This window comes from Schistocerca americana, chromosome X, assembly GCF_021461395.2.
Source record: "Schistocerca americana isolate TAMUIC-IGC-003095 chromosome X, iqSchAmer2.1, whole genome shotgun sequence".
NCBI classification, from domain to species: Eukaryota; Metazoa; Arthropoda; class Insecta; order Orthoptera; family Acrididae; genus Schistocerca; species Schistocerca americana.
Window position 1 is genome coordinate 166,740,617 of NC_060130.1, and position 19,342 is coordinate 166,759,958.

Below are 19,342 nucleotides of genomic sequence, written 5' to 3' on the forward strand. Positions count from 1 at the left end.
TGTTAATGTTAATAATTGTTACTGTTAATGTTAATAATTGTTGGTGTTAATGAAAAAAAACATCATCAACAACTAAAACCGCATCTTATAGCATGCCAAGTGTTCTCGACTGTAATGCATGCAATATGATATGTCATGTCAACTCTGGCGACAGTGCTTCATGCATTACAGTACCTTTATTCCTTATCGCAAAATTAACTCTATTTAGAAGAAATGGGAACAGTTCTGGTAACATTCTAAGATAATTAAAAGAACTTCTTGGCTCTCCCATTATAAATTATTTCAGCAAGGATGCTGAGCAACTGAACTGACCTCTTTTCTTCAGCCAGTCGTGAATCTAAACACGTTTCTTACTTTTTTCCTTATGCAGCGATTCCACGCAACAAGCTTTAACTCCATCGCAACTCGCGCGACGTGCAGCTGCCAAAACTTTCATTTCAGACACGACTCGGGGACCCACAAAACGACGAAACTGAAGTGTATACTGGTGTCACCGTATCTACCATCATATATGAAACCACTTGTGTGCAAACTCATTCCACACAACGAGTGGCGCAATCCAATGTCGTCGTGTAAACTAGGCTTAAGGAGATAAAACGTGATGTGACATTTGGTTTCACGCATTGTAGCTTATTTCCCTCACCACAAGCTATTCCTCTACCCACCTGCACACAAATGATGATAATCACATGGCATTGATGGCTGGGAGACCCCACCTGGGGTAGTTTGGCCACAGAGTTGCAAGTCTTTTCAGTTGATGCTACACTGGGCGACTTGGGTGGTGGTGGTGATGACGACGATGATGATAACAGAACACCCAGCCCTGAATGGAGAAAATCTCTTACCCAGCAGGGAATCGAACCTGGGCCTGCTGCACGGCAGTCAAATGCACTGCCCACTCAGCTGAGGAGGTGGACACTGCACACAAAACTAATTCGACGGTGAGACAAAAGTATGCAAGTTTCAAGACTGAACCAATAACAAATACAGAGACAATTAAGATGGTGGTTTTAATGCTTTAAGTGTTTTACATGGCCTCCCTGCTCCTAAGCACAACAAACAAAATGTTTGTATAGCCATGGGAAACTGTCAGTAAGGTCTTCCTTTGGGACGATGTTCAACCCATGTGTCACATTGTCTTGAATACTGGTTGTGTTATCAAAGTATCGACCCTTCATGTGAATTTCTGCACTTCGTCATATAGCAGTACATTCATATGGGTAACACAAAGTCTCGTACCCCACGACGATTTTGTCCAGAAAAAAAAACACGCACACACACACTATCTTTGTTGTGCATTTTACTCAAATTGTAGCAGGCATCCACAACTTAATTTTTGTTTGTGAATCAGTGTGAGTTTGGAACAATTCCTTACACACCTTTCTATTCTTCAAAACATTCAGGAGAGTGTCTTGAACAGTTGATTTTGAGATTTTACTCCATTGCCACTTGTGACACAACAGTGTTGATATACTATGGTCGCACAGCCACTGCTTCATACTGCCTGGTCACAAATGACTGCTCAAATGTATATCCATTGTTAGTTCAAGCTGCCAAGATAATCACTGTGGTGATGTTGGTTATATGCCAGGAATAAAATCCAACCGCAGCACTTTCTGGATGAACAGTGTTTCTTGAATGCTGGCCATGTTGGCTACTATATTTTTTTGCTCACTTCCATAGATTCCTACACACCACAATACTAAGCAGTGTGTTGAATATGTGTTATGCAATGTGAAGGAACTGTCAGTTTTCTGGATTGTTTTTCTGCTGGGTCAATCTAAGGTGTCGCTTAGAAGGCAGCAATGGAATGACAGATGGTGAATCTACTCCCTTGATGTCCAATCAGCTGCTCCACTGTGTTCAGTATCACACACAGCTGAGCACTTAACACCAAAAATTCCTAATGCTGGACTGCATCTATTCTCTCGAAGTACCACAGTGTGCAGACTCTTACGTCATATACAGTCAATTTGGTGTCGTACAAATGGTCTGTAACAATGGAACATACATAAATTCTAACTGCTCGCTAGGAACAAAGCAAAAAACATTTCCTATTCAATTCACTGTGCCCAGAGAAACTGAAAATTCACTCTCATAACATGAAGGAGCCACACTGCTCAATGAGCTGAGTAAATTCAATAGTAACTTTTTTGTGCACCAATACTAAAAAGAGGTTGCACATGATCTGCTGCATCACCAGCTACGTTCTTTGTGCCTGGACGCTAAGCAAGTCAACCCATTCACAGTGTTTCCTACACCAGATGGCAACATCTGCTTGATATGCCCTTTTACCTTATTTTGTATTTTCACTTGCTTCTGTAACAAATTAGTTAACTCTCTAGTGGTTTTGTATGTCCCCTAACGTGGGGGGTCAAGGGATTAGGGTGAGAGGAGCAAACAGCGAGGACATTGGTCCCATTGGATTAGGGAAGGATGAGAAGTAAGTTGGCCATGCCCTTTCAAAGGAACCCTCTTGGCATTTACCTGAAGTTATTTAGGGAAATCATGGAAAATCTAGATCAGGATGGCCAGACAGGAGTTTGAACCATCATCCTCCCAAATGCGAATCCAGTGTGCTATTCACTGCGCCACCTCACTCCGTGCCTGCAGGCACATAAAATCTGTTTGCACTTTACAATGTCCATAGAAGGATTATATTATTTGCTTCCACCCAACTTGCTAGCACAGCTTCTCCATTTTTACATACTGATTTTTAATAAACATAAGTTTTCTCATTTTTGTTCACTTTTTCTTTTGATGTCTGCCAGTAATTTTGTGGCCTGGTTAAATTAACAACAAGAGAAAATTGAATGTTCAGAGAAAAACTAGTCAAAACTGGGAGACAAAGAGCCAGAGAAATTATACAAATTAAAAAAAAAAAAAAAAAAAAAAATCAGCTGAAAGACTGAAAACACAAATCCAAAGAAGCAGCAAAAATGTAATCAACATAAAACAAGCGACTATTACAAAACGTTCAAACAATATAATCAGAGTACGTGCCACCCACACTTACGATAAAAAATTAAAATGGGAAAATGGCATACTATAATTGAAGCAATGCCCAAATTTTGATTGCCTACTTCAACGAATCACTTAAACTGTAAGGAAACAAAATAAACTTATAATTTGACCCTCATCATAAAAATACATCTATATTAGAAAATGTTATACCACCAGATTACAACATGTCCCAATCAATTGGTTGCAGAACCATGGAAGAATGCAAACAAACCCTTTGAAACCTACATGAACACTTCATAGACTTCTTAGACATGGAGAAAATGCCTGAAGAGTGGAACACAGCAACAATCCACTCACTACACAAAGAAGGTGAGAGATTGGTCCCAAGTAATTACTGGGGGATATTGCTATTTGATGTCACATCTAAGGTTTTATCTAGGATTACGTACACATGCATTCAGAAAAAACTCAACTACAGATTTTGAGAATATCACGGTGAATTTTGACCAGGAAGAAGCTGTCCTGACCAAATTATCAGTCTGAAGCAGATCATGAAGCATCAAACAGTTAAAAACATGAGTTTAGTCATCACTGTTGATATCTTAAAAAAGTATGACAGGACTCATTGTGAGTCATTACTGAAAATCCTTAAGGAATTCAATCTACACCAGAGTTTATAAACTTCAACATAATCACCATTAAGAATACCAGGTCAAAAACTAAATTTTGATCTAAACCGTCTGAACTGTTCGAAATGCGAACTGGCCTTCGACAGAGGGATGGACTCTCACTATTACCACTTAACTGTGGATTGGAGACAAATCATACAAGAATTGAATACGAAATGCCAAAGATCGAAAAAATAGCAACCTTAATTGCCTAGTATTCACAAACAACCTTGTGCTACTGGCAAATAATCTGGAAGATGATATATTTCAAATTGAAGTACTTGGGGATAAAAGGGGAAGCAAAAACTGAACCGCAAATTTCATTCAAAAAAAAAATAAATAAATAAATATGGAAATGGCGCCAATCTTCAAGTTTGAAACACTACCTGGCTTACCGAACAATAACAAACCAACTGAGATTGTTAGTACACCCATTTATTTTGGTGAAATCTTAGCTCTGGACACAAACAAGAAAGCCACAATATAAAGTTGAACAATTAAATTAAAATAACCACAACAAAACTCCTGGTCAACCTCCACACACAAATCTCCCTCAATGAATGCCAAATCCAAAACACATTACTATTGCATTGTTAAACCTGAAGTAACAAATTCAAGTGAAACACTATTCAAGTTGGACCAAAATCAGCAACAGATGAACTACAGAAGGCAGAGAGAAGAATCAGCAAAACCATCAGCAACAGAAACACCAAATAAATGGACAATGGAGAGTACTGAATCGGGAAAATGAGTCAGCAATGGATACAATGCGAAAAAGGTGGATTTATTCTTTCTGCCTTCTATAAAGATTATCAAAAACTGGGCAAGTGAAACAACTGTTCAACTACTTTTGGAAAAATAAAACCATAAAAAATTGGTTAAAGAGGTCCAGGATGATTTAGAAGAGTTAAATATAATGAAGCAACAAATTAAACACATAAAAGAGGAGGCGATTCTAAGGGGTGGACACACGAAACTTTTACTAAATACATTTAAATAAAAACAATACATAATAACCAATGAAGAAAGGGCAGCCTAGTCAGAAAAAATGAAAAACTTTTGGGAACAGAAGAGGAAGCCGCAAATCCAAATCTCAGCTTGGAAGATTTGGCTGTGTATGGACTGATTCAAGTGCTCCAATGTGGGTGCAAAAAAGTGAGAAACATTTCTATTATGCATACCATTATAGTTTCCACACAGGTTGCTTCAGAAAACAAGCATTCAATTACTCTAGCTGCATCTTAAATCTATTTATGTTTCACTATAGCATGTGAGCCCTCTGTCAGATCATTTCTTCCCCACCATTTCTGCTGGGATGGGAATTGTGTGATACTCTGAGAATTAGCTGAGAAGCCTCATTGCTCTCTTACATTGACTTCAAGTACCATCGTTTCAGTAGCAGAAATTTTATTAAGTTGCCAAAAAATGAAATCTGTATGGTCTGACACACCACATGACCTGTTTTTTCTTGGCTTCAAATCTTCTCTCCACATTTTTCTTTTGGAGCAGCCATAATTTTCATACCAGGGACACACAAGTCGTCTATGTAGCATGGAAACCATACACTGCTGATTATCCATAGTCTCCTTTAGATGTCAGGAGGAGACACATTTAGTCAAATTTTGCAGTTACGCTTATGATTATAAGTAAGCTACGTCAAGGTCTTCCCTTTTAAAATTGGTTTCTGAATGTCCAAAACAAGCAAGGACACAAATGTAGAGTGTTGCTGTGCCCTTTAGTCCTCCTTTGTTTCAACATATGGTGTCTCCCAAATGACCTTGATTTTTAAACTTCTGCTTTTGTATGTTAAATAAGATACTCCCTACTACATATTGGATACATTTGAAAGCAGTTTAGGCAGTCTTGTCAGGATGAATAGGAAGCTCTTTTATCAACAGATCTGCTTCATTTGTCAGGTGGTCAGATATATGGCACTCAAATACGCAGATAGAGTGTTTGGTATTTGCTCCCTAACTTTAAAACAAATACATCCAACTGTATTGAAGTATGGAAGCCCTGGAGTGTTTTAGGTCTGACAAAAATAGATGTTTCACTAAGTTTCCACTTGCCCTCTTCACTCAGTTTCTGACGTCTTTCATTCTTACTACTTCAGTGTCGTAAGTGTTGAGGTATATCGTATACCCATGCAAGTGTAACGGACATATACAGACTCCCCAATGCTACAGAAATCACAAGTATTTCCACCTCCACCCACTTCCCACACCAATTTCTCCACGGTATATAACAATACCAGGAAGCTACTTAAGGAATGCTAACCACTACACAATTAGTGCAAAGTACAACGTCAAACATCTAATAGACATATGTTAATCAAATTATGTTGGTCTAAGAGAAGGGTAATATGTAAAGCCTTCAGTAACTACCATAATAGAATGTTACTGTAGACATTTTTATCGTCATCCATTCATACTGTGACTCCAAACTTAGTATCTGGACACTTACTGATCACAATGAGCAGAAGTGAAAAAATAACAAAATAAAAGTTTGGGTGCAGATCTCATCTTTCACTGTACCTTCACAAAGATAAGGAACACTGCCACCATTCATTCTTTATACAACTGCTAAATGAGTTACTTAGACATCAATACCAGTCAGTGTTGAGAATCAGATGAAACTGCTAAAATTCAACAAGGCCCCAGAACCCAATGAAGCGCTTCTCTAGTTCCATACAATGAGTACTAATCTATTAGGTCCATTCTTTAACTGGAGTCCACTGCAGATACCTTCAACAGCAGATACCTCATAGCTAATGGAAAAGTGCCAGAGGTCACACACTTCTACAAGAAAGACAGCAGAACTGATTCACAGAACTGCTGACATGCATCACAGTCTCTGAATACCTTAGAGTAATAAGGTGTATTCAGCATTTTGAGACTTTCAAAATGCTCATACTTCAGTGCTACCAAATACATTTGTACGAAACATTCAGTCAAGTTTGTGACTGGATTTAAAATAAATTTCAAGCAGATGTGTTACCATGTCTGAAGTTGTCCACAAACACACACAAGATTCTGGGTGTGCCCATAAATATGTTATGGTTACACTGTTACACGTGAGAAAATAGTGTGATCATACCACATAGGAACAGTAGCCTGTTAAGCAACTGTAAACTTACACTGTGTCTATGAAAGAGATTCCTATTGTCAGATTAGTTTTGGCCACACACTAATACTGTTAAAGTGTGTGGGATCCAAACCAGGAAGGATACACTACATCCATTGTAACAATGAGAAAGGTCACACTGCCAGAAAATTTCAGAAAAATTGGTTTGAAGGCAGAAACTGCATACATTCTTCAGCCCCCTACATAGTATTTCAGAAGAGATGAAGATATCGGCAACCTCCTCCTCCTCCTCCTCCTCCTCTTCCTGTTTACCTTATGGACTCATCACCTTTACGCTGAGGTAGCTGGTGATCAGATGCCCTTCTTGATGACACCATTCCTATCTGCCCCCCCCCCCCCCCCAGGCAGAATTTGTGCACCCCATCTGTCTGCACCTAGAGTATTTGCAGGTTTGAGAGTGAGACTGATGTTCTAAATGTTTGTGTGGCATGTATCTGTGGCAGGATTTGGCAGTTGGATGTGGAGAAATGGCCTGAAAACCACATCTGCACTGGCCAGCTTACCAGCCCTTGTCCTTAATACATGAAGCAGATTTGATCTGGGGACAGGATCACACGCACCCCCCTCCCCCCTTTCCATACCCCAGAAGTGGCACATTAATGCACTCAGCTATCCTGACATATCACTAACCCAGAAGATATTGTTACAAGCAAATTAAACTAAAAACATGCACAGTTGCATAAACAATCATTTTTCATAAACTACCGCTGAGAATGAATTGGAAGTAAATATAAAAAGGATGTTGAAATTATCTACATAATGTTTCTGTGATGATAATACCAACTTACAGGTACGATGGAAAATGGAATATGTATCAACTTGAGATAGATAACTTCGGTTTGGAAATGACCGAGTCTAAAGGCAAAGAAGAACTGAGGCACTCTACAGTTTATTATTGGCCTGCCAACAAGGTTAAGAGTTTATGTAAATACATGCTTTTGTAATTTTATTTACCTGCATAATTTGCACAAGGTGCTATATTTATCAAGCATTTGACACTGTCAATGATGGCATTCTTTTAGAAAAATTGGAAGCATTAGGTTTTCATGGGACAGGGAAAAAGTGGTTTGAATCATATCTACAAAACAGGACACAGATTGTAGGACTGATGTCCAATTACTCCAACCACAAAACAAATTTAGCATCAGGAAAAAAAAAAAAAAAAAAAAAAAAAAAAAAAAAAAAAAAAAAAAAAAAAAAAAAGGGGGGGGGGTGGAAATAGGAGTGCCGCAAGGCAGTATTCTCAGCCCCTTACTGTTCCTTGTCCACATAAATTATGTTCACACTTCAGATGGAGGAGCAAAGGCCATACTATTTGCAGATGACACTAGTGTGATAATCGGTGCAACAAAGCAAATGCTGCAAACAACTACTGATCAAGTAATAAAGAATGCCCACACTTGGTTCAATGCAAACCACTTGACAATAAATTCAAATAAAACAAATTATATGCAGTTTGGGAAAATATGTCAAAATGTAAATCTAGATCTGTTGTTGGGTGACAAGGCCATAGAGGTCAACAAAATTGCTGGGGATTAATGCACATGAAAATGTTAATTTTAATGTAATGACCATGTAATGAAACTTGTGCAGAAACTTAACTCAGCCTGTTCTGCTCTCAGAATTACTGCAAATGTTTGTATTGCAGTGGGTGCCACGATGGCATATTTTGGGGTCCCACCACTTGCCGTCTAAAACAAATCTTTCTGTTGCGGAAAAGGAATAACAACACACAGTCATCCACAGACACAACGCAAACCCTTTATATATGCCGACTTGTGTAACTACAATACCCGAAATAGTACAGCACACCATACTCAGATGCCCTTCTTGATCTCACACACACACACACACACACACACACACACACACACACACACACACACACACGTGAATGTAAGGGCTTCCTGTTTAGGGAAGACAAAATTAGAGCCTTAAGGCATACAGACTATGCAGCTAAAATACTGTTGTATACATGTATGGAAAGCTGTATTACTGTGTCTTGTATGACCAAGTGTTATCCTTTATACATTTTTTGGTACAATTTTGTATGAATTATTCTTCGTACTACTTAATATAAAATTTTGTATGTTGCTTTTCCATAAATTGTTTCCCATAAATTTACATGTACTTTTGGACAATATCCATACAGTATTTATTGTCTACAGATGGATAAATAAATAAAAAATAAATAAATCATTTGCTCAGAGCGGTGTCACACAGCTTTAAAGCAAACATTATATTGTGAAACAAAATTCTGTCATACCTTTGTGAACAATATCGCTGTTGTTCAGATACTGTCATTGGCAATGAATTCTTGTCAGGAGATTGTCTTCATTTTCAGATGGTGTCTTTCACATTAGATGTTTCATAAGGCCTTACAAAAATAAATCAAGTGGGTATGTTCCTGAGCAAGATACGAATAGTATGCTGTCTTCATCAAGCGGGAGTGTTCACAAAGATGACATGAAATACTGCCCAATAGTGGGAGAAGCATATACCTCTGAAACACTGATGCAATTAAGCAGAGAGTAAGAACACACAGACCCATTAACCAACCACTGACTGCTTTCCAAGAAGGGCACTGCTGATTTCTGTTAATGGCTATCAACATCTAAAGCACTGGGATTATCAATTGCCCATACATAACTCTTGCCACTACTGAGCATCTTATCTGGCAAAATAGACTTCACATGAGGAAACTGCATGTCCAGAATGTGAGGGTCAATCGTACAGTGTCAACTCAACACAGTATGAAGCCTGAAGTCAGTAGGAATTTAAGCTTGCACTTTCTGTGAATTGTATAGCCGCTGCAGCTGCTGACCCCACACTAATTTCCATACTGTACTATGAGGAACATTGCTTTATGAAATTGATTAAATACTGACTGAACACTCCTCATACAAGTGAACGAGCACCACTTCTTTTCATTTGGGAGTTCCTACAGTTCATTGCTCTTATTATTTGTTGTTGTATCACTGCCCTGTTTACCCTCAACTGTTGCAGGTGTCATTTCATAACTTGTGTCTGATGCCTCATATGTAGGTAGTAAGAAGTGTCCCATTCCCATCCTTCAGTATGTACCCCTACATTTGGTTGGTTCTGCCCACCTTACAGTATCAGCAACTGTGTACACAGTAAATCTGTTTACCGCATCATTCAAACAATGATTCATAGGTTACCATATCACAAACGTGCAATTACCTCAATATGTGGAGATACATAAATTTTGATTATTGCCTATGAGCCAGTGTTTCTCCTTTCAAATCGATACATTTGTCATTCTAAATCGTTCTTGTAAATTTTTACCAACAGTATGGAAAAAAAATGTTGATTCATTCCATCACCGACAATTTTGGGAATACCATTTCTCAGATCTCAATGTTAAGTGTAATGTAAATCCACAAAATAATTTCCTTTTGTGCAGTATTTTAATTTGAATTATTTCTCTCATTCTTATTAAAAATTATAGTTCATAAATAATTGCTGCTTCTAACATTTAGCCATTCATTATTTTTTATGAAACTGTAAATGCACCATTTCTCAAAAGCCAATGTAGTTGTATTTATTGGGTTCTGAACATGTACCTAACTGAAGTTCAGGGTATTCTTCTCTTGCTGCACAGAGTTGATAAAATATATGATAATTCCTTTCTTCTGGTGCCTGGAAGACAACACGAGATTTCTCCAACAGGTAAGTGCGCATACTTGCTCCTTGTATATGATATTGTTTGTTGAAATGTATTTCTATGAACTTCCCAAACCTTGAGCTGTTGTCATTTCTTGTTGTTTTGGCATTACCTATTGACTGAAAAATGCGAAGATAAATAATTAATATAAAATAAGGCTTTGTTATTACTTTACTTAGTTAGGCAATTTAATTTACTATAAATTTTGCTAGTACTGAATGAGAACTGCTCAACACTGCCAAAAATTCTCATCTCTAGTAAGAATAAAATCACACACAGAAAGTTACTGTAAATACTGTATTAACAAGTATGACAGAGTACATCATTCCAGAAACCAGAATGAAAGCAAAGAATTCTTAACTATTTGCATATATAAAGAATCTATTTTATATAGTTGATATGATATGAAATAAAACAAATTGTACTTGGTTGGTTTGTAACAGACAATTTAGAAGAATTGATGAAAATGTAAATTAATATATGAAAGAAGCTCGTAGAAGGTCTACATGTGACATTAATGCTACCAAAAAACAGTACGTCATGAAAAAGCGAGGCTGTTGAGAATATTGTTACACACAAGTAACATTCTTAAAAGAGTTCTTTGGTGTACAAAATGTAGTAACACCCTTCATGAATTTCTAATACTATTTGATAATCAGTACAAGACTGGGTAGCAATCCTGAAGGGAAACTGTGTTTGTCTGGATAAAACAACAAAAAAATCTTAGTAATCATTAACACTCCATAATTATTTTAAGCATTACATTAGATAGAGTTCCTCTCCGAGTTTAGATATATTCCCATGTGAATTGCTCCAAAAGGTGTTTTCAGTATAATAAAAAACACAGAAGTAATGGCTACGTACTATTACTATGCGATTGTGCAAAGCTATCCAGTATCATTCTCTCCGGGGGACACCACCTTGGCGAAGCACTGTCCATGAGGCTGTAGAGGCTTGCGCATCCGCGTGAAGCTGATAGCTATGGTGAAGGTAGAGGACCTACTACCAGAAAGGCCTTAGCTGATGCATCAGACAGAGTGACCCGCAATGTCCTGTCTTACTTATCCACTTCTAGTCCTTACCCAATTCCCTTCCTCAACCCAACATGTGATGCAATCCGTGCCGAGAGGTGTATGGCACATGGGAACATGTGTCACAAATGGAGCCTCAGGGATACCGGGTGACCTCTCTCAGTAAGTAGCCTTACACCGCAGGGGGGTTTCTGTGGTGTGGACCGTGTAGATCCCCAAATCTCGTGGGACCAAGATGGACACAAGGACAAAACTAAATTAGAACAAACTGAGGGGCAAACTGAGACCTCAGACACACAAACATCAAGTCAGGACTGATGGAATGCACTCCCATACTGAATCAGGGTCTAGACCTGAGCAAGAAGTGGGAACTGTAACTGAGAAGTTGGACCAGATCAAGATTAAAGCCTTGCCTGGGGCCCAGAGGAGCAAACTTCTCAGGGAACAGAAACAAAAGGAAGGAAAAGAATGGCTTCCCAAATGAAAGTGGAGGGAATTAAAGGGGCTTGAGCCCAACACCCCCCCCCCCCCCAGCACCCCCCCCCCCCCCCCAAGAAAAAACTGTCTCAAGTTGAAGGGGACACGCAGACACCCACAACGTCGAAGATCGATAACAAGAGGATAAGGAAGGAATCAAGACTCTCCCCTCTCAGGATAAGAGAGCCCAGAAAAAGCCGAGGTGTGAAACAGGGAAACAGACCTATAGTACTGCAGTCTCGGTTTTTAAGATGGCAGTTATCCAAGAAGGCTATCCACTGGTAGGCATCACCTCACAGCAGGAGCAGCTCGTACAGATGGCATACGGTGGAATGGCTCAAGGTTGAGGTGCCCATGATATCCCCGTGGGAGGATGCGAAGCTGTTGGTCAAGACAGCAGCTGAGCTTCTTAAGACTGCAAAGGTATCAATATGGGTACCAAAGATCCTTAAGGATCTCTCTCCAAAGACTCTGTTCAAGAAAATAGGGGTCCAGAACCCAAAAGTCTCGACCGAGGATTGGGGAGTAATCAACCTGCAGGATGAACCCTGGTGGTGGAGGTCGGAAGTCCCTGAAGGCACTGTGAGAGCAAGACCTGAAATTGCTTTTAGGGTTCTTGCAGGTCGCTGTCAGGGTAATCAAAGACCTCAGGGGCAATGATGGCAGCAAGATAGAGACTTGAGGTGCTGCAGATTACTCTGCAGCACAGTAAAGGGGCCACTGATGCCCTGAGTTGTCGCCTGGGGAGACGGGAAGTGGACATGGCCCTGATACAAGAACACTACTTATATAAAAAGGGTGCATCGGGCCTCACTAGCACTGGAGGTAAACTGATTTATGCTAGAAATCTAAGAAACTCCAGAACATACATCTATGTGACAAATGGAATTTCTTTCATGCCAATGACGGATTTCTGTTCCAGAGACCTGGTGACCATCAGGATGCAGCAACATGAGAGAGGTATCATGAGGGAAATTGTTTTAGCCTCAGCATATCTTCCTTATGAAGACAGTTCTCCTCCTTTGGAGGTGAGGATATGGACAGAAACTTGCCATCGGCAAGGCAACCAACTATCGATTGGATGTGATGCCAATGCTCACAATCTAATGTGAGGCAGCAAGGACACCAACAGTAGAGGTGAGTACCTTCTTGAATTTCTCTTGTCTAACAACTTGGAGATCCTGAATAGGGGTGATGAACCTACATTCAGGAATAGCAGGAGGAAAGAAGTAATTGACATAACCTTTGGTTCCATGATGATGGGCAGCTACGTCAAACAATTGTGTGTGGCGTTAGAGCCATCCTCATAGAACCACATCTATATTAAATTCAAGGTTGAAATGGGAATCAGACAGGCCACGGCCTATGGAATTCAGACTGGGAGACATACAGGAGCAACCTTGACTTAAGCTTATCAGAAATTAAAACCTTGATAATGAATCCAGTAGAGTTTGAGAAAGTAGCAGAGGCTGTAACCTCTGCCACAGTGACCTCATACCAGGACAACTACTCAGTCACCAAGAAGTGCACAAATAGGAGTGTGCCTTGGTGTAACAATAACTTGGAAATGCAAAGAAAATAGATACAAAGACTGTTTAACCTTGTGAGATGTAAAGGACAATGGGAAAAATATCATGAGGCCCTTGTCAACTACAACCTAGCAATTAGACAAGCAAAGGGGGCATCATGTAAGGCATTCTGTGAGGAATTGGAGGGCACAGCTGCTCAAGCCAGACTTCACAAAATCCTCACTAGAGTACTAACTAATCCATGAGGTACGCTGAAGGAGGAGGATGGGGAATACGCACAGACAGCACATGAGACGCTGGAACTGCTCCTCAATACTCACTTTCCTCAACATGCTCTGGCGGATAACAGACCAGAATGCGATGCCTGATAGACAGTGGTTCTCAGGCACTCTAATAGAGGGCTAGGAATCGGCCCAGGAGTGTGTCGACTTCAGTAAAATCCAATGGGCGGTGGGAACATTCCAACCGTTCAAGTCACCTGGCCCAGAAGGAATCTTTCCAGCTCTCCTCGAACAGGCAGGAGAGAATCTTATAAGAGTCCTATGCAGGTTATTCAGGGTTAGCCTAGCTGCAAGAAACATTCCCAATGCCTGGAGGGCAGTGAAGGTTGTCTTCATTCCAAAGCCAGGGAAAATTGATCATACCGAGGCCAAGGATATGAGACCAATCAGTCTGTCGTCCTCCCTTCTTGAAACATTTGAAAAACTGGTTAATGTACATGTTGGGGAGAGGAGGCTGACTAGGGCTCCTCTACATTCAAACCAACACGCGTATCAACCAGGTAAATCATGTGAGAAAGCTCTCCATCAACTTGTTGGGAGGGTGGAGAAAGCACTTCACTTTCAAAAAATAGCCCTCTGCATCTTCCTGGACACTTAGGGGGCTATTAGTGACACAACCTTCGATTCCATGGTTAGGGCAGCAGAGGTGCATGACCTATGGACCGCTATATGTATGTGAACTAGGGCCATGCTTAGTGGAAGGAAGATAGAGGCCACCATTATCAATAAAAAGATGGTAATTAACACCACTAGAGATTGTCCACAAGGATGAGTTTTGTCCCCTTTATTGTGGAATCTAGTGGTGAATGAACTCTGAGGAACTGAATTCCAGACAATACTTTTGCCAAGGATACACAGATGACTTTGTCATAGTAATACTTGGCAAATTTATTGACACAGTTAGGAATATGGCACAGTTAGGAATATGGCACAGTTAGGAATATGGCACAAGGTGCGCTGCACATTGTGCAAGACTGGTGCAATAAACAGGATCTAAGGACTAATCCTAAGAACTGTTGAGGTATCATTCACAAAGAAGCATATCCAACACTCAAGTTGGAATCTACAGCTTTTCGATGAAACTCTAGCTGTGAAGGGGATAGTGAAATATCTAGGGGTAACCTTAGATGAGAAACTAACATGGACGCCTCACATTAAGAGCATCTGCTCCAAGGTGAAAGGTACTCTAGTGAGTGCCAGAAGGGCTTATGGCAAAAACTGGGGCCCAAGCTCCATGGGTATGCACTGGATATACACCACAGTGTTAGACCTAGTATCTCCTACGGGGCTGTAGTGTGGTGGAAGAAGGTAGAACAGCAGGTTGCAGTGAAGGAGCTTGCTAAGGTGCAGAGACTGGCCTTCTTAGCCATAACAGGCGGAATTAGCAGCACACCAACTGCTGGGATGGAAGCCATGCTGGACATGCCTCCACTACACCTTCGGGTCAAGATGAAGGCAGCAGCTGGTGCATACAGACTCAAAACTGGATCTCACTGGGGTATGCAGAATCACACACTAAAATAGCGAATGAGGTAAATGTAGGAACGGCTGGGGAAATGCCGACTGACTATATAATAACTTCCAACTGCTCCAACAAGCCTTACAATATAATAATTGGAAGCAAGGAACAGCGGGGAAAAACAGTTCGACACCATATGGGGGACATTGTGTGGTTCACTGATGGGTCAAAATCAGACCAAAGCGCTGGGCCAAGGGTGTATGGGGTTCAGTCAAGACTGGAGGGCATCATCTCTCTAGGAAAACAGGCCTCGGTATTCCAAGCTGAAATTACTGCCATCAGAGCATGCGTGGAGGAGAATATGCATAGGCGCTACAAGGGCCGTAGCATCTACATCTATTCTGACAGCCAGGCAGTCCTGAAATCATTGGCAACTCCTGCAACAAGATCTATGATTGTTGCAGAATGTCACAGGGCTCTGGTGGAGTTAGGGGGAAGCAACAGGGTAAACCTAGTGTGGGTTCCTGGCCACTAAGGGATCAGTGGCAATGAACAAGCTGACAGACTGGCCAGGATGGGGCAAAGACTCCATTCATTGGACCAGAACCTGTCCTGACAATCACCAAGGCTATGATCAAACTAGAAATATGGAACTGGCTTAGAAGACAGTACGTAGAATACTGGACCAAGGTTTGTAAACAAAAACATGGTAAGGTAATGATGCCAAAGCATGTTTTAAAAGCAGCTCTAATCCTGGGCTTGAACAGGAAAGATATTAAACTCATAGTTGGACTGATGACCGGCCATGGGAATTTCAAAAAACACCTACATACCATGGGTATAACAGAAGGAGACCCTAAATGTAGGATCTGTGATGAGAGTGAAGAAACAATCACACCTAATGTTCGAATGCATGGCACTGGAGAGCAAGAGAGAGAGACTTTTTGGGTCATCTAGACCTGAAGAAATTGTGTCTAACAAAGAACTGGTAAAGGGACTCCTTGCACTATTTAAGGGCATTGGTTGGCTTTACTAGATTTGCAGGGAGCAATACCACCCAATAAACTCGGTTCTGATGTGGGCAGTGGCGGGTTAGACCAAAGCTGTTTTAGCTTCCCTGCCAAAATCAAATCAATCCAATATCATATTACTTTCACTTAAAAATTTTCTTTGGATTGCTGAGAGAGAGAATAATAATAATATTATCTTACCTCCATTATAGGACTTGAGGCAAGGACTTTCTTTTCCACCTGTGTCTCTGTTGATGAACCGCCAACAGTGGCAAAATAACGCATGGCGTATTTAGCTGACACAGTCTTCCCGGCACCAGACTCACCGGATACAATGATACTTTGATCACGCTGTTCACTGGAAAAAAAATAATTTGATGTTTAAATACACATAGTTAATACACTGCCATCACATTATTTCAAACTGTCATATTAAATGATTTATATGAAGCAGTCACACATTTATTTGATACAACATTACCTCAACATACTATCAAATTGTACTACAAACTTCAAACTCTCTAAGCACTATACTCACTACGTTTTAAACAATTTAATTCTTTGTACAGTAAAATAGGAGAAGTTTTCAGTTTCTGTAAAATAATTCCAATTTCACATTTTAATACATTACATTCCAGACATACTTATGATCACATCCCCATCTCTAATTCTCTTGGCATGCAAATATGAACTTAGGAGTGTGAACATTATCACAAAGGACACGAAAGTTGTCTCCATCATCTGTGTTTCTCTTCAAAACCTTTTTTCAGATGGCACCATATACCAAATGAGCTGTATGGTTTGGCTCAGTTGCTCTAGTTAAATTCTTAAACCCCACAAGCTACCTCTAAAGTAAGTACCATTATGAAACAAACCCACCAATTTCATAATCCAAATTCAAGCTGTGCAAGTCCATTTCGGCTTTTGTTGCTAGGTCATTTTTTCAGACACAAATACACGAGACCGGACAGAACATAAAACACGAGTTCAGCAGGAATCTCTGCAAAACTACTACTACTACTACTACTACTACTACTACTACTGAAGTTGTAATCTTGGTACTAAAGCCCTAACTGTTTCCAAAATTTTGGTAAAAAGAAAACTAAAGCATTCTTGGATTGAGTGTGCAGAATCCCAGAATGAAGAGCACTATTAAAATACAGTGATGGGCTTTCAATAATATAGTAAATAAAACCTGATCTCTGCCAGTCCCTCTTTTAATAATGGTCAATTTATTGGTAGGTTCAGTCAACATGCAAGTATTGCGGAAATAATTTGTGAATTTTGAGGCAATACATGGAGGGAAGGTAACCCCCCCACCTTTTTTTTTTTTTTTTTTTTTTTTTTTTAAAACACTGCTGAGAAAATTTAGAGGGTTGGCATTTGCAGATGACTGCAGAACAATTCTAATGCCACCAATGTACATTTCACATAAGGATTACAAAGCCAAATTATGAGAAATTAGAGCTCATATGGAGACCTACAGAAACTCATTTCTCCCTCATTCTGTTTGTGAGTGAAACAGGAAAGGAAGTAACTAGTAGTGGTACAATGTATATTCCACCAGGCACCATACAGTAGCTTGTAGAGTATGGACACAGAGGCAGGTGCAGATTTGTGGAAGTCACTGAAAACCTAGCTAGCCACAAGTGGCTTTGAATCCACACCTTGTTCAGTTTCACAGCCAGGTGTTGAGATAATTACACATCCCACAAATCATGTTCATGATAAAGGTAACAACATGATACAATGATAGCGTAATAGGCAGACATTAGAATTTGTGAAAGATTCCTTTGAGTCTGTACTAAATGTCTTTTCTGAAAAGTACCATGGGCATTCTATTAATTCAATTAATGTGGACATAAGAATCACTGATCGTAAGGCTATTACACCATCAATGACCACAAGTGTTAGTAAATCAACAATGATTCTGCAAGCAACTATCATGTGAGATTGTTTTCTCCATTTTTTTGTGATCTCTGTAAGTTGTACTAGTGAAGTTCAAGTTTATTCTATTCCATCTTGTCCTGAAAATCTTCTGATAGATTTCTGCACAGTCACATAGAAAACACTATAATGTTTATGAAATACACTGCCTTACAAAGAAAGTGAAGCACCCAAAAAGATAGGAGGAAACAAAATGAAACTTCATGGGTTGGAGGGTATGTGGTGTTATTTCAGTGATTCCAATACCGAGTCAAAGTCAAAAACAAGTTGGCAGTATGCACCCACTTATCAATATGTCATTGCACCTCCCTCTGGCCTGGATGCATGCAATGATTCAGTTGTGAAAGGTGTCAAAGTCATTTTATCTTCTCCTGAGGTAAGCGGTCCCACAACTGCTGTAACTGGTCACTGATACCCTGGATATCGCAGTTACTGGCAGTGGGGCAGAGTTGCCATACAAGATGGCCCTCGTAGGTTCTATCGGGGACAGATCTGAAGAACGTGCTGGCCACCAGAGAACCTCAACATCATGCTGACAGTTCATAGACACATGTGCCATCATCCGTTGAAAAATGGGAACACATTAGCACATAGGATGACCACGATGTACTGCTGTGTCATCAGAGTTCCCTCAATCCCTACTAGTCATGATATTACACCATACCCAGTGGCTCCCTACACCATGACACAAGGAGTAACATCAATGTGCTGCTCCAAAAAACTGGAAGAATAATACCTCTCACCAAATTCCCACCCATACTCGCCAAGAATCGGTCATCTGGTATAAGTGCTGAACCACAATGCATCACTGAACACAATGCGATGCCACTCATCAGCAGTCCACACTTCCCAGTCACAAACAAAGCCTTTTGTGTTTTAGTGTTAATAGAAGACTACAAGTGGAACAGAACTTCCCTAATTCTGTCTGCCACTAGCCTCTGGCCAATGGAGCACGATAACACAGAATGTTGCAACGAGTCCATTACTTGTTCTCAGATGGCATGCAGAGATGTGAAGTGATTACAATGTGCTTAGTGCACATTTCAGCAAACCTACCTTATGGTGGTCAGATGTGGTCAACTGAAACATCAACGATGAATATGTCAGTGCTCACGTTCCCATGCAGCCCAACATGGGGGAATGC

At 40.2% G+C, this 19,342-nt stretch overlaps 1 protein-coding gene across 1 annotated transcript in view; it reads right to left on the minus strand.

Moving 5' to 3' along the window:
* Positions 1–19,342, minus strand: part of LOC124555114 (unconventional myosin-Va) — a 345,650-nt gene that overhangs the window by 89,634 nt on the left and 236,674 nt on the right. Inside the window, exons 5-6 of the mRNA XM_047128917.1 lie at positions 16,453–16,609; positions 10,364–10,583 (exon numbers count right to left, since the gene is read on the minus strand). Of these exons, the coding sequence (XP_046984873.1) occupies positions 10,364–10,583; positions 16,453–16,609 (377 nt within the window). The remainder of the gene's footprint in view (positions 1–10,363; positions 10,584–16,452; positions 16,610–19,342) is intronic.